A 17,998-nucleotide genomic window follows, 5' to 3' on the forward strand; every position below is an offset into this window, starting at 1 on the left:
AAGAAAATAATTCATCTTTGCTGTCGAAAGTGGGTGCAATCGACAAGTATCAGCATAAAATAGCTACAACTTCAGCATCTTCATCAGCATAACAGTTACGGTATAAGGTATGTAATACTAAATTTTGTATGTAAATATTAAAATTCTATTTTTCCTCCATTTTTAGAACATCTTTTATGAAAAGTCCTCCTTTTATTACGGGTCTGTCCTCCATTTGAAAATTTAAAGTTGGTCACCCTATAAAGCTTTTAAATGGCGACATTATAAAACGTGAGTATCTGGTTTATTCCTGCAGCCAAGGATCTGTTTTTGTGCTCCTTGTACACTTTTTGGAGACTTCCCAATTTGCAATAACTTCAATGATTGGAATGGCTTAAATGATTGGAAGCATGGAAATCAGCGGTTAACGGAACATGAGAATTTTCATGCTCATCGTGAATACGTGTTAATGTTTATAAGACGAGGTAGTGAGTTGTACAGAATTGAGCCGTCTGCTCTCTCAGTTGGTATTATTATTATTATTATTATTATTATTATTATTATTATTATTATTATTATCATTATTGCTTTACGTCGCACCGACACAGATAGGTCTCATGGCGATGGGACAGGAAAGGCCTAGGAATGGGAAGGAAGCGGCTGTGGCCTTAATTAAGATACAGCCCCAACATTTGCCTGGTGTGAAAATGGGAAATCACGGAAAATCATCTTCAGGGCTGCTAACAGTGGGGTTCGAACCCACTATCTCCCGGATGCGAGCTCACAGATTATTATTATTATTATTATTATTATTATTATTATTATTATTATTATTATTATTATTATTATTATTATTATTATTATTATTATTATTATTATTATTATTATTAAATGGAATTAATGTTTAATATTTTACCTTTATTCGTTATATAAAAATAATAGTAGGCCTAATTGCAATTTTGTCTTATCCAGTTTAAGGAACGGAGGGGGGGGGGGGCGGAAAATGATTAGTGCCCAGAGGTGTTGCAGTGTTGAATTCGGCCCTGAGTGCAGCAATTTCACACCTGTCAAACAAAGCTGACAATTGTTCAGTCACCCTACTCAGCATCATTATTTCAACGAGTATGTAATGTATCATAGTACCTCACTGGATCGACCGATCGATAGCATAATCATTAATAATAGATACGTAGATAATACAGTGCTATTAGTGGTCAATGCAAAGAGGCAACAATGATTCAGTAGATCGAGTAGCAAGAAAATTGGCATATTTAAGTCATCAGTCGCAAACTAAAGTACCAAATTCAACAACTTATTGCTCGGTAAAATCATTTAGAGAAGAAAAGGACCTATTGTCGCGACCACCAAATTAGGCGGGTGAGGAAAACTGCGCTGTCGTCAGATATGGGAACGGCGAAGCGACAGATGGTCGAGAGTCGCTTACCCCTGGGCACGGATTGGCAACGCTGATCGTGCAGTGCTGTCAAACTGAAGCCCATCCGCTCCAGGCCACCTTACCCGAGTCATTCCCTGTCAAGCAGCTGTTGAGCTCGCATCGTAAGTGCAGTTAAAGATGGATAGTGAAGAATTGATTTGGGCTCAAGACAAGAGAGAAGTGGCAGAGAGGAATAAGACATTCAAAATAAAGGGCGTAAAAAAACTCACGTCAGAAGCCATCGACCGTGTGACCGCTGCAGATTGGGAAAAGTGCTTCAATCGCGCGGAAGATGTTCAAACAGACGATTGGGCCAAGGAAATAGTAAGGGACGAAAGAAAGGAGCCATTCATCATCAGTGTAAAAGACGACTCGACAGATAGTGAGATGAATGATGACAGTGATTAAGACTGCCTTGAAGCCAGAAACCGATTCTTACTTCATAGTAAATTAATGTAAACCTATTCTTTAAAGTAGTTCTTTTCCTATATTACTCGGTAAAATACACAGTATACAAATATTTATAATGTAATAAAATTGATACGGATTAATATGTAATCCGAAAGTATTTACGGGGTCCTGCAGCCTGTGCTGGTGCGCGCGCCCCGAACTGCCTCAGCAAGCGATCGCTTTCCGGGCCATTTTCCAGGAAAATTACAAGACTCACGGAAATATGTTTCAGATAAAAAATAGGCGATATTTTACATTTTTCCTGCAGACAAAATTTTATTGGCTGAAGAAATAAAAACTTGGCCGCTTACTGAAATTTTCAATACATGATTCTACGGATTTAAACTTACTCGTTCAAGATTTTATTTTTCATAATTATTTAAAGTGGCTTATATGGAAAAATAGTTATACCACTCGAATCAGCAGTCTTTTCTGAAGCTTGTAGTATAATTTGTCTCGAAATATTGTATGAAGTAACATCAGGAACTTGAGAGAGAACAACTTGCCTCGCGCTCCGAAATGATGTGTTCAGTTAGACATTTCTTCGCCAGTTGCCACATAACCTTGGCAACAGCGTAATTTCTCTGACCCGCCTAATTTCGTAGCCGCGACAATAGACGACGATGCACTTCTTGATTCGGAAATTTGCACCAGTGGTCCAATAATTAGTTTATTCCGATCGCCTACTGCTATCTGAGCTGGAATGACTGTCAACATCCATTAAGGTTGCAGGACTCGAAGAAGAAGAAGAAGAAAAGGAGGAGGAGTCCTAGACCTTGATGTCTGGTACCTTAAAACAATAATAATAATAAAATTGAGGAAGAAGTAGTAGTAATCATAGGCATATTAGTTTAATATCCGATTAGTCTTCAGTTCTAAAATCCCTGACAGAGATTTTACATTTTAGAAATAGAATTTGTCATAGTTATAAAGTATACAAATTATAAATTCTCCGACTAACACTTCGGGACTAAGAGAGGAGTAAATGAATCAATTTTAATAGGAAGTCAAAATAAACGGAAAGAAGATATGTAGGTATGTTACATATGTTTCAATAATAATAACAGGCTAATCATTTTTCACAGACACTACAGATGATGTTAGAGATGTCATGTATAATATTACTTGCAACGTTATTTCATAAATTAGACTATTCGTTTTCTGGGATACAGCCGTAAAATATGGCCAGATCAACGTGTGCGATACAGTTCGCACCCGCGACACAACAGTTGTGGGAAAAGCGGTGGTAATAGAAGAAGAAAAAGAAGATTATTTTTCTACGCAAGTTAGTTACCAAGTCAACACTTAATAAAACTTCATGATAATATGTGAGATCTTAAATAGTAGCACATAGCATAATATCTCAGAAATCATTAGCATTAAATCAATAAAATATTCGTTAGTTTAATATTGATAAATATTTTAGATAAACCTCAATTAATATACAATGATGGTATTATTTTCTACTGTAAAAGTATAAAAGGCTAAATGAAACGTTTATGCAGACATATTAATAGGTAGGTCTTTCGGGAAACCCTGGTTGCGACGGCGATCGTTCTTTACTCTATCTTTCATCATACTGAACTGCATCAATAAGTTTAAAATCAGTAAAAAGCTATATATTCTACTACAAGCTTTATCTCAATATGGTCTAATCGAGGCTACAGCACAATAATGGCCTATCCAAAAATTTTAGATGAAGGAGGATATCGGTCTATCGCAATCAGGTCCACAAAAACATGTTGTTGTGCTGCAACATCGTAAATGTTGGCGTTAGACTGCTTTGGCCACTGTAGAGACTGAGTTTGGGCCATAAAGGGCTGTCATATGCCGATATCGCACTTCACCCAAAACTGTTGGTCACGTCGTTATTGCACAGATAGCCTCACTTGATTTCCTATTGTTAGCAATTATAGATAACTTAATACACCAGGACGAAATTACTAATAGTAAGTATCTAAACCAAGTAGCAATATAAAGTCATCTCTGAAATGCCATATTTTAAAATAACAATGAAAAATAATGCTGTACAGCTAAACAGAAAGATAGTAACGTTATTTCACCTTTAGAATGTAGGACTAAGAATTAAAGACAGGATCCACAAAACTTCAGTCTGACCTAAAATCAACATGCTACAATAGAGCTATTTCCGTTACCTATTTATTGACACCTATTCTAGCTGCATTGAACCTCCAAAGTGAAGACATACTTATTAACTTTGCATTTGGAAAAGAGTCATTCAGAACGGTTAGAATGCAGCTATAATGGGTTTAACCACATGCCTTAGTATAGAACATTCACCTTGATCTCACAGGAACTCTGGATTATTCAGCTTAGAATGATATATTTCCCATTACGAAAACAGAGCCTAAATTTATGTCTATCCAATGCTATACAATAATATAAGCTTGCTTATCGGAAAAAAGTAGACAATCATAATGAGAAGAGACTTGTTTTAGCTTGATCTAAACCACCTTTATGATTTTACAAAAATGCTATGTTCCAAATTAGAACAAGATATAATATAGATAGACTGCCTATTGCGCAAAAGAAAGAGAAGCTGAAAACTTTAACTAGTTGGATATCATCAACCAATATGAATTATTACAAAAAAAAAAGTAAACCACTTCATAACGAATGAGAAGGCAAAAATGACAAATTTAAGACATATAACGAGCTCTCCTCCTCTGCGAACCATGTGACCTTGCCGCGGTGGGGAGGCTTGCGTGTCCCAATGATGCAGATAGCCGAGCCGCAGGTGCAACCATATCGGATGGGTATCTGTTGAGAGACCAGACTAACGAATGGTTCATCGAAAGGGGGGTAGCAGCCTTTCGGTTGTTGCAAGGGCGGCAGTCTAGATGATTGACTGATACGGCCTTGTAATAATACTCAACATGGCTTGGCTGTGTTGATACTGCTACACGGCTGAAAGCAACGGGAAACTACAGCCGTAACCACCTCCCGAGGACATGCAGCTCTCTCTGTATGAAAGATGTACTGATGATGGCTTCCTCCCGGGTAAAATATTCCGGAGGTAAACTAGTCCCCCATTCGGATCTCCGGGTGGGGACTACACGAGAGGGGGCGATCATCAGGAAGATGGATACTGACATTCTGCGAGTCGGAGCGTGGAATGTTAGGAGTTTGAATCGTTGTGGTAGGTTAGAGAATCTGAAAAGGGAGATGGATAGGCTAAAGTTAGATGTAGTTGGTATAAGTGAAGTACGTTGGCAGGAAGAAGAGGATTTTTGGTCAGGCGACTACCGAATTATTAACACGAAATCAAACAGGGGTAATGCAGGAGTTGGTTTAATAATGAATAAGAAAATAGGGCAGCGGATAAGCTACTACGACCAGCATAGTGAAAGAATTATTGTCGCCAAGATAGACACCAAACCAATGCCCACCACAATAGTGCAGGTCTATATGCCTACTAGTTCAGCGGATGATGAAGAAATTGAAAGAATATATGAGGAGATAGAAGATTTAATACAATATGTCAAAGGTGACGAGAATCTAATTGTGATGGGAGACTGGAACGCAGTGGTAGGCCAAGGAAGAGAAGGTAGCACAGTAGGAGAATTTGGATTGGGACAAAGGAACGAAAGAGGAAGTCGGCTGGTTGAATTCTGCACTGACCATAATTTAGTCCTCGCCAATACTTGGTTCAAACACCACAAACGACGGCTGTATACGTGGACGAGACCTGGAGACACTGGAAGGTATCAAATAGACTTCATTATGATTAGGCAGAGATTCAGAAACCAGGTGTTGGATTGCAAAACTTTCCCAGGAGCAGACGTGGACTCTGACCACAACTTGTTGGTCATGAAATGCCATCTGAAGTTGAAGAAATTGAAGAAAGGAAAGAATGCAAAAAGATGGGATCTAGACAAGTTGAAAGAAAAGAGTGTGATGGATCGTTTCAAGGAACATGTTGCACAAGGACTAAATGAAAAGGCCGAAAGAAACACAGTAGAGGAAGAGTGGAGAGTCATGAAAAATGAAGTCAGTAGGGCTGCTGAAGAAATGTTAGGAAGGAAGAAAAGATCAACTAAGAATCAGTGGATAACTCAGGAGATACTAGACCTGATTGATGAACGACGAAAATACAAGAATGCTAGAAATGAAGAGGGCAGAAAAGAATACAGGCGATTAAAGAATGAAGTGGATAGAAAGTGCAAGGTAGCTAAGGAAGAATGGCTGAAGGAGAAGTGCAAGGATATCGAAGGCTGTATGGTCCTGGGAAAGGTAGATGCTGCATACAGGAAAATCAAGGAAACCTTTGGAGAAAGGAAATCTAGGTGCATGAATATTAAGAGCTCAGATGGAAAGCCACTTCTAGGGAAAGAAGACAAAGCAGAAAGATGGCAGGAGCATATCGAACAGTTGTATCAAGGTAACGATGTAGATAATTTCGTTCTGGAACATGAAGAGGCTGTTGATGCTGATGAAATGGGAGACCCAATTTTGAGGTCAGAGTTTGACAGAGCTGTGAGTGACCTAAATAGGAACAAGGCACCTGGAATTGATGATATTCCCTCTGAATTACTGACTGCCTTAGGAGAAACCAGCATGGTAAGGTTATTTCATTTAGTGTGCAAGATGTATGAGACAGGAGAAGTCCCATCCGATTTTCGGCAGAATGTTGTTATACCTATTCCCAAGAAAGCCGGTGCTGACAGGTGTGAAAACTACCGCACCATTAGTTTAGTATCTCATGCCTGCAAAATTTTAACACGTATTATTTACAGAAGAATGGAAAAACAAGTTGAAGCTGAGTTGGGGGAAGATCAATTTGGCTTCAGAAGAAATATAGGAACACGTGAAGCAATCCTGACTTTACGTCTGATCTTAGAGAATCGAATCAAGAAGGACAAGCCCACGTACATGGCATTCGTAGATCTAGAAAAGGCATTCGATAATGTTGATTGGACCAGGCTATTTATGATTCTGAAGATGATAGGGATCAGATACCGAGAACGAAGAATTATCTACAACCTGTATAAAAATCAGTCTGCAGTGATAAGAATCGAGGGCTTTGAAAAAGAAGCAGCAATCCAGAAAGGAGTGAGGCAAGGCTGCAGTTTGTCCCCTCTCCTTTTTAATGTTTACATAGAACAGGCAGTAAAGGAAATCAAAGAGAAATTTGGAAAGGGAATCACAGTCCAAGGAGAGGAAATCAAAACCTTGAGATTTGCCGATGATATTGTTATTTTATCTGAGACTGCAGAAGATCTCGAGAAGTTGCTGAATGGTATGGATGAAGTCTTAGGTAAGGAGTGTGACTTCCCCTCTCGGAGAACAATCATCAAATGAGAAATGCAACCATTCAAGCTAAGGGCGCCAATCTTTAAGTTGAGGACTTAAAGATAAAAATTTATAATCAAGCTTGGACGGACTCTTATCACAGGGGTGGGGTGAAAGTGCACTAATCATTAAGCAGGAGAATTAAAAATCAAAAGGCTAATTAAGGCAGATTGATTAAAGTGAACTAGAAAAATACTATTTATTATATTTAAGATAAATGACGACGGTTTAACGAGAACTGAATTTAAATTAAAAAATGAATTTAACAGAAAATTGAATGACTCTACTTCGCGAAAACTTGCAATATCTTTAACTCGCTTGCTCACCATTTAGTCTTGTTCTGCTGGTCCTTGGGAAGCTTCCATCCTTGTAGCTGGAACATCACCGGTCGTCTTTGATATTTCTTCATCTGCAGCTAAGTACCATTCCTGCCTTGCAAATTGCACCCACTACTAATTGGAAGATGACTTCAAAACTAACACTCCCTATTATGCTTTATCCCGTATATTGGAGATAAGCCCTAAGTCATAGTTAGCAGAACCACCTTGGGTTATTTGGAGAGGATACTCAATTAAGAATCCTTCCAACTTTACTGAAAATGTTCTCTGTAGTTTCATTTCTATCTAGATTAATACTACCTATTGACTTAGACTGGTTCAAACCGGTCTTGTAGCCGAGCTGTACGTACTTCCTGATGAGAGTGGCTATACACCTCTCATTCAGAATTTCTAAGTACCACGTCGTGGTAAATGAAGTAATTAATGTAGAATACTACTGCAGAAACAAACGAAGAATACTACTGAAGAATGCAGCAGAGTCCAGTAGAAGAAGATCCAAGATCTAAGTCGATGCAAGATGAAGCCAAGAGCTCCAGCACGCCCTTTTATAACCTTCTCTGGCGCTAATTACAGGTCGCTACACGTGGTCCAATCAGATGACATGTCTCTCCCCACTCCAGATATTAGAGTTGACGGGTCTTAACTCTGATATTAACTGTTCTTCTATTGGTCCATTCTCTATGTATCCATGGCAATATGACGCTCCTTTCAAAATATAGGCGTTGAACAGTTTAAATAATTCAGGTCGAAATACGGTAGCTTACGTTAAGACGCGTGAACACGTGCTCGCTTTCCCAGAACTTGGTGTCTAAATTTGTCCTTCCTCCCTCCTCGGTGATGTGGCAAGATAGCGGAAATCTACTGCAAGTTAATTTTAAACAAATGTCGCAAGAATCTAAGTGAATATTAGAATATTCAGCCCTCGTTTACAAGTCGTAGTTACAAAGTAATGAAATGATAGTGAGCAAATGATTAAACATGAATTATAATACAATTACATACCAAAATAAATATCATGACGTTAAATTCCTGAATTAATTACACATAATAAAATTAACATAATTACACTGTAACGTCTGGAACGTTACAGGAGTACAAGATGAAAATAAATAAGTCCAAAACAAAAGTAATGGAGTGCAGTCGAACGAAGGCAGGTGATATAGGAAATATTAGATTAGGAAACGAAGTCTTAAAGGAAGTAGATGAATATTGTTACTTGGGTAGTAAAATAACCAACGATGGCAGAAGTAAGGAGGACATAAAATGCAGACTAGCACAAGCAAGGAAGAGCTTTCTTAAGAAAAGAAATTTGCTCACTTCAAACATTGATATCGGAATTAGAAAGATGTTTTTGAAGACTTTTGTGTGGAGCGTGGCATTGTATGGAAGTGAAACATGGACGATAACTAGCTCAGAAAGAAAGAGAATAGAAGCTTTTGAAATGTGGTGTTATAGAAGAATGCTGAAGGTGAGATGGATAGATCGAATCACGAATGAAGAGATACTGAATCGAATTGGTGAGAGGAGATCCATTTGGCTAAATTTGACGAGAAGAAGAGTTAGAATGATAGGACACATCTTAAGACACCCAGGACTTGTTCAGTTGGTTTTTGAAGGAAGTGTAGGTGGCAAGAACGGTAGGGGTAGACCAAGGTATGAATATGACAAACAGATTAGAGCAGATGTAGGATGCAATAGTTACGTAGAAATGAAAAGGTTAGCACAGGATAGGGTGGCATGGAGACCTGCATCAAACCAGTCTATGGACTGATGACTCAAACAACAACAACGAGCTCTTCCACGGTTCAAACAAACCTGAAGGCCAGATTCAAAATAATAGTTCTTCAGCTAATACTTTTACCGCCATGCAAGTATTGGCAGTGATAACAAAAAATTGTAAGTAGGTAATAAATGAAGAATATGTGGTTCGCACTGTACACTACTACGCTAATATCTAGACTATAACAGTTTATGTAGATCACATACGAACTGAAAACAACAGTTGTCGTATTACCGAGCTGTAGTGTACTTAAAAGATAATACTCAATAATACTCAATACTCAATTCCTGTGTAGCGAAATGAGAGAATGAGACATTTGGTGTACTATTTATAAAATATGTGTGATTCACTTAAAAGTCACAAATAGTCTGGTGGTTAATATGTACGTTGTCTGTCATGAATTACAGATAAGCAATAGTGAAATTGATATTCCAATTAATTTTGAGACTCAAGTGAAATTTACATCAACTTATTTTCATCATTTAAGGAAGTAATAAATCCCCGCACTGATAATCCAGAGATGCTGCGATCTTAAGAATTTCAAATGAATGGTAAATAAGCCGGGCTTACTTGTACCTCACAGGGAGGGGGCGCGCTGCGGTATGAGGGAACAATCTTGAACGTTACCGAACCTCTTGCCTCGCGCTGGAACAAAAGAAACACACACACACTTAAATAAATAAATAAATAAATAAATAAATAAATAAATAAATAAATAAATAAATAAATAAATAGTGAGTCTACTGCAAAAACCCTGTCATTAATGGTTGTGATAATCTCTGAACACGTAGATTAATGATCCATCAGAGAGAAGTGCCCAAGTGTTGCTGGCGGTGCGTGGTGGGAGGGATCTCTACAGCAGCACAGTTTGAGGAGAACTCGTGTTACGCTGTCTGTTGATAAAATTGCAAACCTAGAGAGCCATAGGCATTTTGACGGGAAGATTATCACAAAATATTGGAAAATATAGATTACCTGCACTGTACCCTACTGTTGTTGGTAACTGTGAAGAGACTAACGGTGAAACCAAGTTGAAATTCTCAATGTTAAAACAGCAATAAACGGAATCCGCTACAGTCCGAGACAGGCCAGTACAGACGGAATTGTTACCGCCAGTGGTAATTCAATTATAGAAACTGTAATGAATGCATCAATCGTGATTCACCCGAGAAAAGGACTATTGATACAAAGGCCGCTACACTGTTCTTTTGTGTAATATCCATGAAAAAAATATTCCCGAAGTATCGAAGTCAGACCGTGAAGCTTCTGTTGTAACAGCAGATGGCGCGGATATACCCAATTCATTGTTTTGTAATACTCGCGTAACAGATGAACGGTTGATGATTTGTTGTACAAGTGCCTGTGTTCCAACGAATATTATGTACATTCCGGACAGCGTCTAAATGGACATCTTCGATACGGGCTGACGCTACAGGAATATCTCTAACGAGGGAACGGTACAAAGTCGGACGGCGAATTTCGATTTGATTTTTACATATTCGTGAAGGTCTTTTTAAGCTGAGACAGGCAGTGGAGGTCTAATTTTTGGCTGCTCCTTTTTAAGGGGGCATTTGAAACCTCCAAGTTGGCGGTGCGCGCCCTGAATTGTACAGTAAATGCCCGCACACGTCAGCGATCACAGCCAGCGGCAGTCTTGCCTCGCCTTCCCTCTCCACTCGTTCGGTTCTCCACTATCTGCTTACAGTTGTGTACACGGGTAGGCGGGTTAAGACTGACGTTAGTTGGGATATTTTATTAACAAAGATGAATTCATTGTGGAATAAATACACAATACAAAGGTTTAGAAATCACTACTTAACATACAAATTCAAAGTGCTCAACAAATGACCTTATTCTAACACAGTCTGGCATTGGTTCTTTGTCCATGGCATGATAGTGAAAGTCTAACACAAAATGTGAATAAAAAAACACAAGACAATGTGCTCACCTTATAAACGGAAAATTGGAACAATTATTTCCAGCACACCTTTTATCAGTCAAATCATGAACATTAGTTTGCGAGACAGTATGAAATTGTGGTACATTGTCAGTAATGGAATAACCACCCGCTTTCCAACCACATTTCAGCACTGGTACAAAACAATCAATTTGTAATTGGTAATGCGCTAGCGTTTGACTAGTTATAATGAAAAGTCTGTTTTGGGGTTTTAATTTTGACTGGCCGTGTAAATTCCTTACTTGGTCAATGATTCCATTCGACGGACTAAACATTTTAGTTATTGTAAGAGTCCACGATCACATGACTTGCAATGATACGTAGTTCCTTTCGGTATGTATTCAATTTGTGCATACAGTGACTCACATAATTATTCGGACACGTTAGTAATTATAGCCTTTGCTACACACTGTCCCTATATTTCAGAGCAAATATTGTACACGCAAACTAGTTTCTGACAGAACCCAGTTTGACAGATTCAACACGGCGTTGAAATGTGTACTTTTAGTTAACAGAAGAGAACCAGTGACCCTGGAACCTCAGAACGCAGTTAACGTGCTTCAACAAAATTATTCGGACACAAGTCAGTTGCCATGGAGAGGTCGTACAGTGGCTCAAAAAAAGTATTGGTCTGTCTAGATATGCTACGTATGAGGACAAGGAATCTAAGGGAATGATGATAAAAATTGACATATACTATAATCCCTAATTATTTATCATCTTGTATAACATGTACATTGTAAGAAAAACATAATTCTTCCATGTCCATATAACTAAGAAGCCATAACTTAAAACAATCATTTTCAGTTGCCACCAAAAAAGTATTGGTCTGAATTAACATAACGCAATTACTTGCTCCTTCGTGAACGTTTCAGTACTTGGTAGGTCCTCCTTTCCTCTTTATAATCTCAGCTAACCTATTTGGCATCAATCGTACCAAGGTTTCCGTAGTTTTCGTTGGTATGTTACTCCATTGTTGAGTAAGGCTTCTTTCAGGTCAGCTTTGTTTGATATTGCATGCTTTCTCACGTTTTGCTCCAAATAGTGCTACAAATTCCTGGTGGGATTGATGTCGGGAGACTGTGCTGGAGTTTCCATCCAACGCGGTGTATTATATAACAGTCATAGCTTCGTATTCAGGGCTGTGTGTTTGGGGTCGTTATCTTGCGTAAACGTGTACTTTGCTGAGAGTCCCATTTTTTGTACATTTGATGGAAGATGTGTCTTGAGGATGTTACTGTATGTTTCATGATCCATAGTCTCTTCAATAGAGGCCAATTCACCTACACCATTCGCACTCATGAAACCCCACGCCATCAGGGAACCACCTCCATGTCTCACAGTAGCTGTCAGGTTCTTCTCTTCAAGTTCAGAATTCGTCTTCCTCCACAGAGTCACTCGTCCGTCTGACCTGAAGAGGGTAAATTTACTCTCATCAGTAAAAACGACTGCCTTCCAATCCTCATAGCTGGCATTTCTGTGCTCTTTATCGTACGCAAGTCTCTTCTTTCTGTCAGCCTTACTGATGTACGGCTTTCTATGGGCTGTTCTACTCGCATATCCTCTTCCGCGTAGCACATTTTGGATGGTTTCAGATGACACTTGCACTCCTACATCTTGTTGTAACGCAGCTGTTATATTCGGCGCACTTAGCTGAGGATTTTGGGCCATTTTACGCACAATTTGCCGTTTGTCTTGTACTGATAACTTTAAGGGACGACCACTTCTTCGTCCATTTTCTATTGTCTTTGTTCGTTTGTACCTGCACACAACATTTTTAACAGTTGTAAGAGCTCTTCCAATAATTTCACTTAGGTCCTTGAAAGATTTACCTTCTTGAAATAGTCGCACTACATTCCTCCTTTCTTCCACGGTTGTTTCTCATTTTCCTTCCCATTGCTAGCTGAACATGGAAAAAGTGCTGAATATTACCTTCCGACGTGTCAGCACAGACACAATAAGCCAGATGCGGCAGACAGCACGATGTCACGATGATGTGTACTAGATCAATACTTGTTTGGCGTGTAATGACGCACGCCGTTGTATTACTGGTCCGTTTGCAAACAGCGTGAATCTTCTTGGCTCTATATTCAACCTACTGATGTACTTGACTGTCTTACATATCTGCATATGTATAATTCCATTATATGCACCATTATTTGTACCATACAGTTCCGTTCATACCATGGCTATGGGCAGACCAATACTTTTTTGAGCCACTGTATGTAGGAGAGCCACGGACAGTATGAACGTAAACATTCAGTGAGTTAGAGTACTGTGCACAACTTAAGAGAAAATCGCCCGCAGAGGAAGAGAGAGTGCAATCGAACAGCGGCAGCTAGCAATTTTTCCACCATGCCAAAGGTAAAAGTTGTCGTCACATTGCTGAAATGTTACAAATGAAGAAAAGTACAGTCTCTGATATTATCACAAGATTCCGGGAGGAAGATAGGATTGAACATCTACCGCACACGGGACGTCCAAGAACTTTCTCTGTGAGAGAAGAGTGTTATATCACCAGAAAGACAAAAAAGGAACCCAAGTCCAATGCTCCAAACCTCGTTACGCAGACTGACGCAGACACCGGAAAGAAAGTCCATCCCTAAACAACACGGAGAGTGCTCAGAAGAGACTTTCACGGTCGTATTGCAAGAAGGAAGCCCTTCATAAACCAAATAAATCGAAAGAGAACGCTGTTTGCCAAAGAGCATGTTAGAGAGGACAATGAGTGGTGGAATGACGTTATATTTGCTTATGAGAGTAGATTTAACATATTTCAGTCTGATGAGAGGATAACAGTTTGGCGGCGTCCTAATACTGAGCTTTAAGAGAAAAACCTGAAAGCAACAGTGAAGGATGGCAGTGGGCATGTAGTAATGTGGGGGTGCATGTCGACGAATGGAGTCGGTGAACTGGTTTTTATTGAAGGTAAAACTGACCACTTTCAATACCTTAGAATACATAGGTACAATATGAAAAAGAGTGCAGCTTACTTACACATACAGTATTGACTGTAATGACCAATCCCTAATTCCCCACTAAGGCTAATATCTTTTCCACCGGGCCGTGCGGTTAGGGGCGCGCAGCTGTGAGCTTGCATCTGGGAGATAGTGGGCTCGATTCCCACTGCCGGCAGCCCTGAAGATAGTTTTCGGTGGTTTCCCATTTTTACACCAGAAAAATGCTGGGGCTGTACCTTAATTAAGGCCGCGGCCGCTTCCTCCCCACCCCTAGGCCTTTCATATCCCTTCGTCGCCATAAGACCTATCTGTGTCGGTGCGACGTAAAGCCAATTGTAAAGAAAATTATCTATGCGTTTGCGGTTTTTTTTCGGTGATGTCCCCTCCTCAACGCCATCTTCGTCTTCTGAATCAACTAAAACAGCTTCGTATAAATACTGAATAGAATTAAGGTAGGATCACTTCCTTGGGCAGACCTTTCTTTTGTTTCCTTGAACGACTGTACTGACCTGGGGATGCAGCTAATCTATTTTAAAGACTAGTAACAGTTTGTGTCATCTTATAGTCCTTCTTCATGTTATAGAGTTTACCTAACAGTCTCCTTCTTCTTCCTGGTATTTTCTCTTACTTATTGTTGTCAATACGTGAAGTGCCCGGCTCCATGGCTAAATAGTTAGCGTGCTGGCCTTTGGTCACAGGGGTACCGGGTTCGATTCCCGGCAGGGTCGGGAATTTTAACCTTAATTGGTTAATTTCGCTGACACGAGGTCTGGGTGTATGTGCCGTCTTCATCATCATTGTCCTTGGACACTCCCGGCACTAAAAGCCATACGCCATTTCAATACGTGAAGTGGATTTCGGCCCAGTTTTACGGATAGGCGCCCTTCCTGATGCCAACCTATAGGTTCCGTGCGTTGATGGGAGAAATGCACCGCCGCGCTGCGTGTTACGACTTACACACACTGATTTAATTTTAAAATATAAAACTGAATTATAATGAAACACTATAAAATAATATTCATTAAATAAGATATTTAATCGTCGGACTATGTACTCACAATTAGTTCTTACCTGATTACTTACACATACAGTATTTGATAGGCGCCAGCTGCAACTCAATGCAGCAGTAATATAATGAGAGTCTTGAATATCTCTAGACAGCATAACATATAGGTTCTAGGAAAAGGGTGCGGCTCCATGGCTAAATCAGGTAATCAGGTAAGAACTAAGTGTGAGTACATAGTCCGACGATTGAGTATCTTATTTAATGAATATTATTTTAATAGGGTTTCATTATAATTCAATTTTATATTTTTAATTAAATCAGTGTGTGTAAGTCGCAACTGGAAAAAATCCAAAGAAAAGCAGCTCGACTGGTTTTGGGTGATTTCCGACAAAAGAGTAGCGTTACAAAAATGTTACAAAGTTTGGGCTAGGAAGACTTGGGAGAAAGGAGCTACTCGACTAAGTGGTATGTTCCGAGCTGTCAGTGGAGAGATGGCGTGGAATGACATCAGTAGACGAATAAGTTTGAGTGGTGTCTTTAAAAGTAGGAAAGATCACAATATTGTGCCCGTAAAAGAGCCCGACTCTCAGATTATATTTTAAAGTAAGCAAGAATATAGTACTCAGGGCTAAAACTGGGTGACTAGTAGCTAGGGCTCGGTACAGGAGGTAGGGTCTTATCTACAAGAAAACTTTGACTCTGACTGAACATGAGTTTGAGTTTATTCATATAAGACATGAAATTGCACATCACCTCCAGGTAGATATAAGTTGTCTTCCACATAGTCCTATAATATGGTTCGGATTCTCCAGTTCACCAATCCGAGCAGGTTGGAACACGTTCCAGAAGATTCCAGGGACTCCGTACAAAGCGGCTGGACTGGCTGGGTTGGTAGAAGGTAGAGATGCCTCGAACTTTATAGGCCCAGGTTGAACCCCGATAATCCTGGTGATGTTGCAGATAATCATTTACTACCTCAGTCCAATGTGACTGAGAGGGTTGATGTCTCCTAGGTCACTCGCAGTACTGATAAATCTGAGTTCATAAAAACCTTGGGTGATTAACCTATTAGCGAAGTCACTGGTTATTATTCGTCAAGACTTTCAAAATTTAACACTCGTAAAATGATATGTCTCTGTATACGAGGAAAATAATTTCAGAGTTCATCACTAGCAAAAGTCTTCGTCTCTGAATAAATACTGGCCAAAAAAAACACAAGTCCCTTCTCATAAAACTATGACCAAATTTAAAGTTCATCACTGGCGAAGGTACAAGTCTTTGAATGAACACGGACGAAAAACATAAGTCCATCCACATGAAAATCTGAATAGATTTAAAGTTCATCACTGGCGAAATTTATAAAGTTTTGAATCAACACTGGCGAATGTACAAGTCTTTGAGTGAACATGTACGAAAAACACAAGTCCATGCACATGAATAAATTTATAGTCTATCACTGGCGAAATTTATAAGTCTTTGAATCAACACTGGCGAATATACAAGTCTTTGAGTGACGAAAAACACAAGTCCATCCACATGAATAAATTTACAGTCTATCACTGGCAAGGTATCCAAGTCTTTGAATTAACACAGGCGAAATCCTAAATTCATGTTTTAAAGACATTGAATGAAGTTAGAGTTCATCACCGGCAAAGTTTATAAGTCTTTGAACCAGTACCGGCAAAATCACAAATTTATGCTTACGGGAACTTTGAGCACATTCAGAGATCATCACTAGCAAAGTTTATAAATCACTGTTTATTAGAGGAATGAGTCTCTTAACACTCGCAAATATTGCAGGTTCAGTTTATGAAGAATTCGTTCTTTAACACGCGTAAATAATACAAGTCCAATTATGAATTTAACACACGTAAATAATACAAGTCCATTTCATGAATAATTGGAAAAATTCCAGTCTCGAACACCCGTAAATATTGTAAGTTCAATTATGAAGACTTAGAAAATGTTCTTTAACACTCGAAATATTGCAAGTCCACTTGAGAATACTTGGAAGAATTCGTTCTCCCACACTTAAAAAAAATACAAGTTCACTTTATGAATACTTAGAAAATTACAGAGTTCCTCGTCGGGACTATCACTACACGACGATAGTAGCAGCGAGAGTGTCCACGCTGACTACTCAGCTGTAACTGAGCGAACAGGCTACAGTTGGCCCTCCTTTTATTCGATCCGGGACGTCTACGTCACAATACGGCTTGACTGAATATCTCCTGAACCCCTCGATGGATTTACTTAAAACTCGAGCATTGCGACGTTCAGGTGATCCCAAACAAGATGACATATCGCTCAAGCCGCTAGCATAATTATTACGGGAGTTACAAAATTTTCCCCGTCGAACATTCGGGAAGATGTGACGTGGAATCTAGAATATACGAGTCCAGGCTGGGAACACGTGGTGTGACGGGCGGGCGGTCTAGCTAGCCCCTGTGGCTACGTCGAAGCTCACAGCTGTCCTTCACTCGCTTGCTTGCCCCGCTGACGGTAAACAAACCAGGCGTGCTCAGAACATTACGCGTGATAATTAAATGTCATTTATACTTAAAAAATACTCATGTACAGGTCGTAACCGGTACAATATGAGGATAAAGTTGGAATTCAAAAGGACAAATTGAGGCAAATTTCGTTTTTAGGAAGGGGAGTTAGGGATTGGAATAACTTACCAAGAGAGATGTTCAATAAATTTCCAATTTCTTTGCAATCGTTTAAGAAAACAACAGATAGGGAATCTGCCACCTGGGCGACTGCCATAAATGCAGATC

General features: G+C 39.4%; 1 protein-coding gene across 5 annotated transcripts in view; it reads right to left on the bottom strand.

Moving 5' to 3' along the window:
- Window positions 1-17,998, bottom strand: part of LOC136858362 (peripheral plasma membrane protein CASK) — a 429,548-nt gene that overhangs the window by 207,704 nt on the left and 203,846 nt on the right. For 3 of the 5 annotated variants that reach the window (XM_068229003.1, XM_068228999.1, XM_068228998.1), the window contains exon 4: window positions 9,866-9,940. In XM_068229003.1, the coding sequence (XP_068085104.1) occupies window positions 9,866-9,940 (75 nt within the window). The remainder of the gene's footprint in view (window positions 1-9,865; window positions 9,941-17,998) is intronic. The other 2 variants (XM_068229006.1, XM_068229001.1) reach the window with 1 other exon arrangement.

Source organism: Anabrus simplex, chromosome 1, assembly GCF_040414725.1.
Source record: "Anabrus simplex isolate iqAnaSimp1 chromosome 1, ASM4041472v1, whole genome shotgun sequence".
NCBI lineage: Eukaryota > Metazoa > Arthropoda > Insecta > Orthoptera > Tettigoniidae > Anabrus > Anabrus simplex.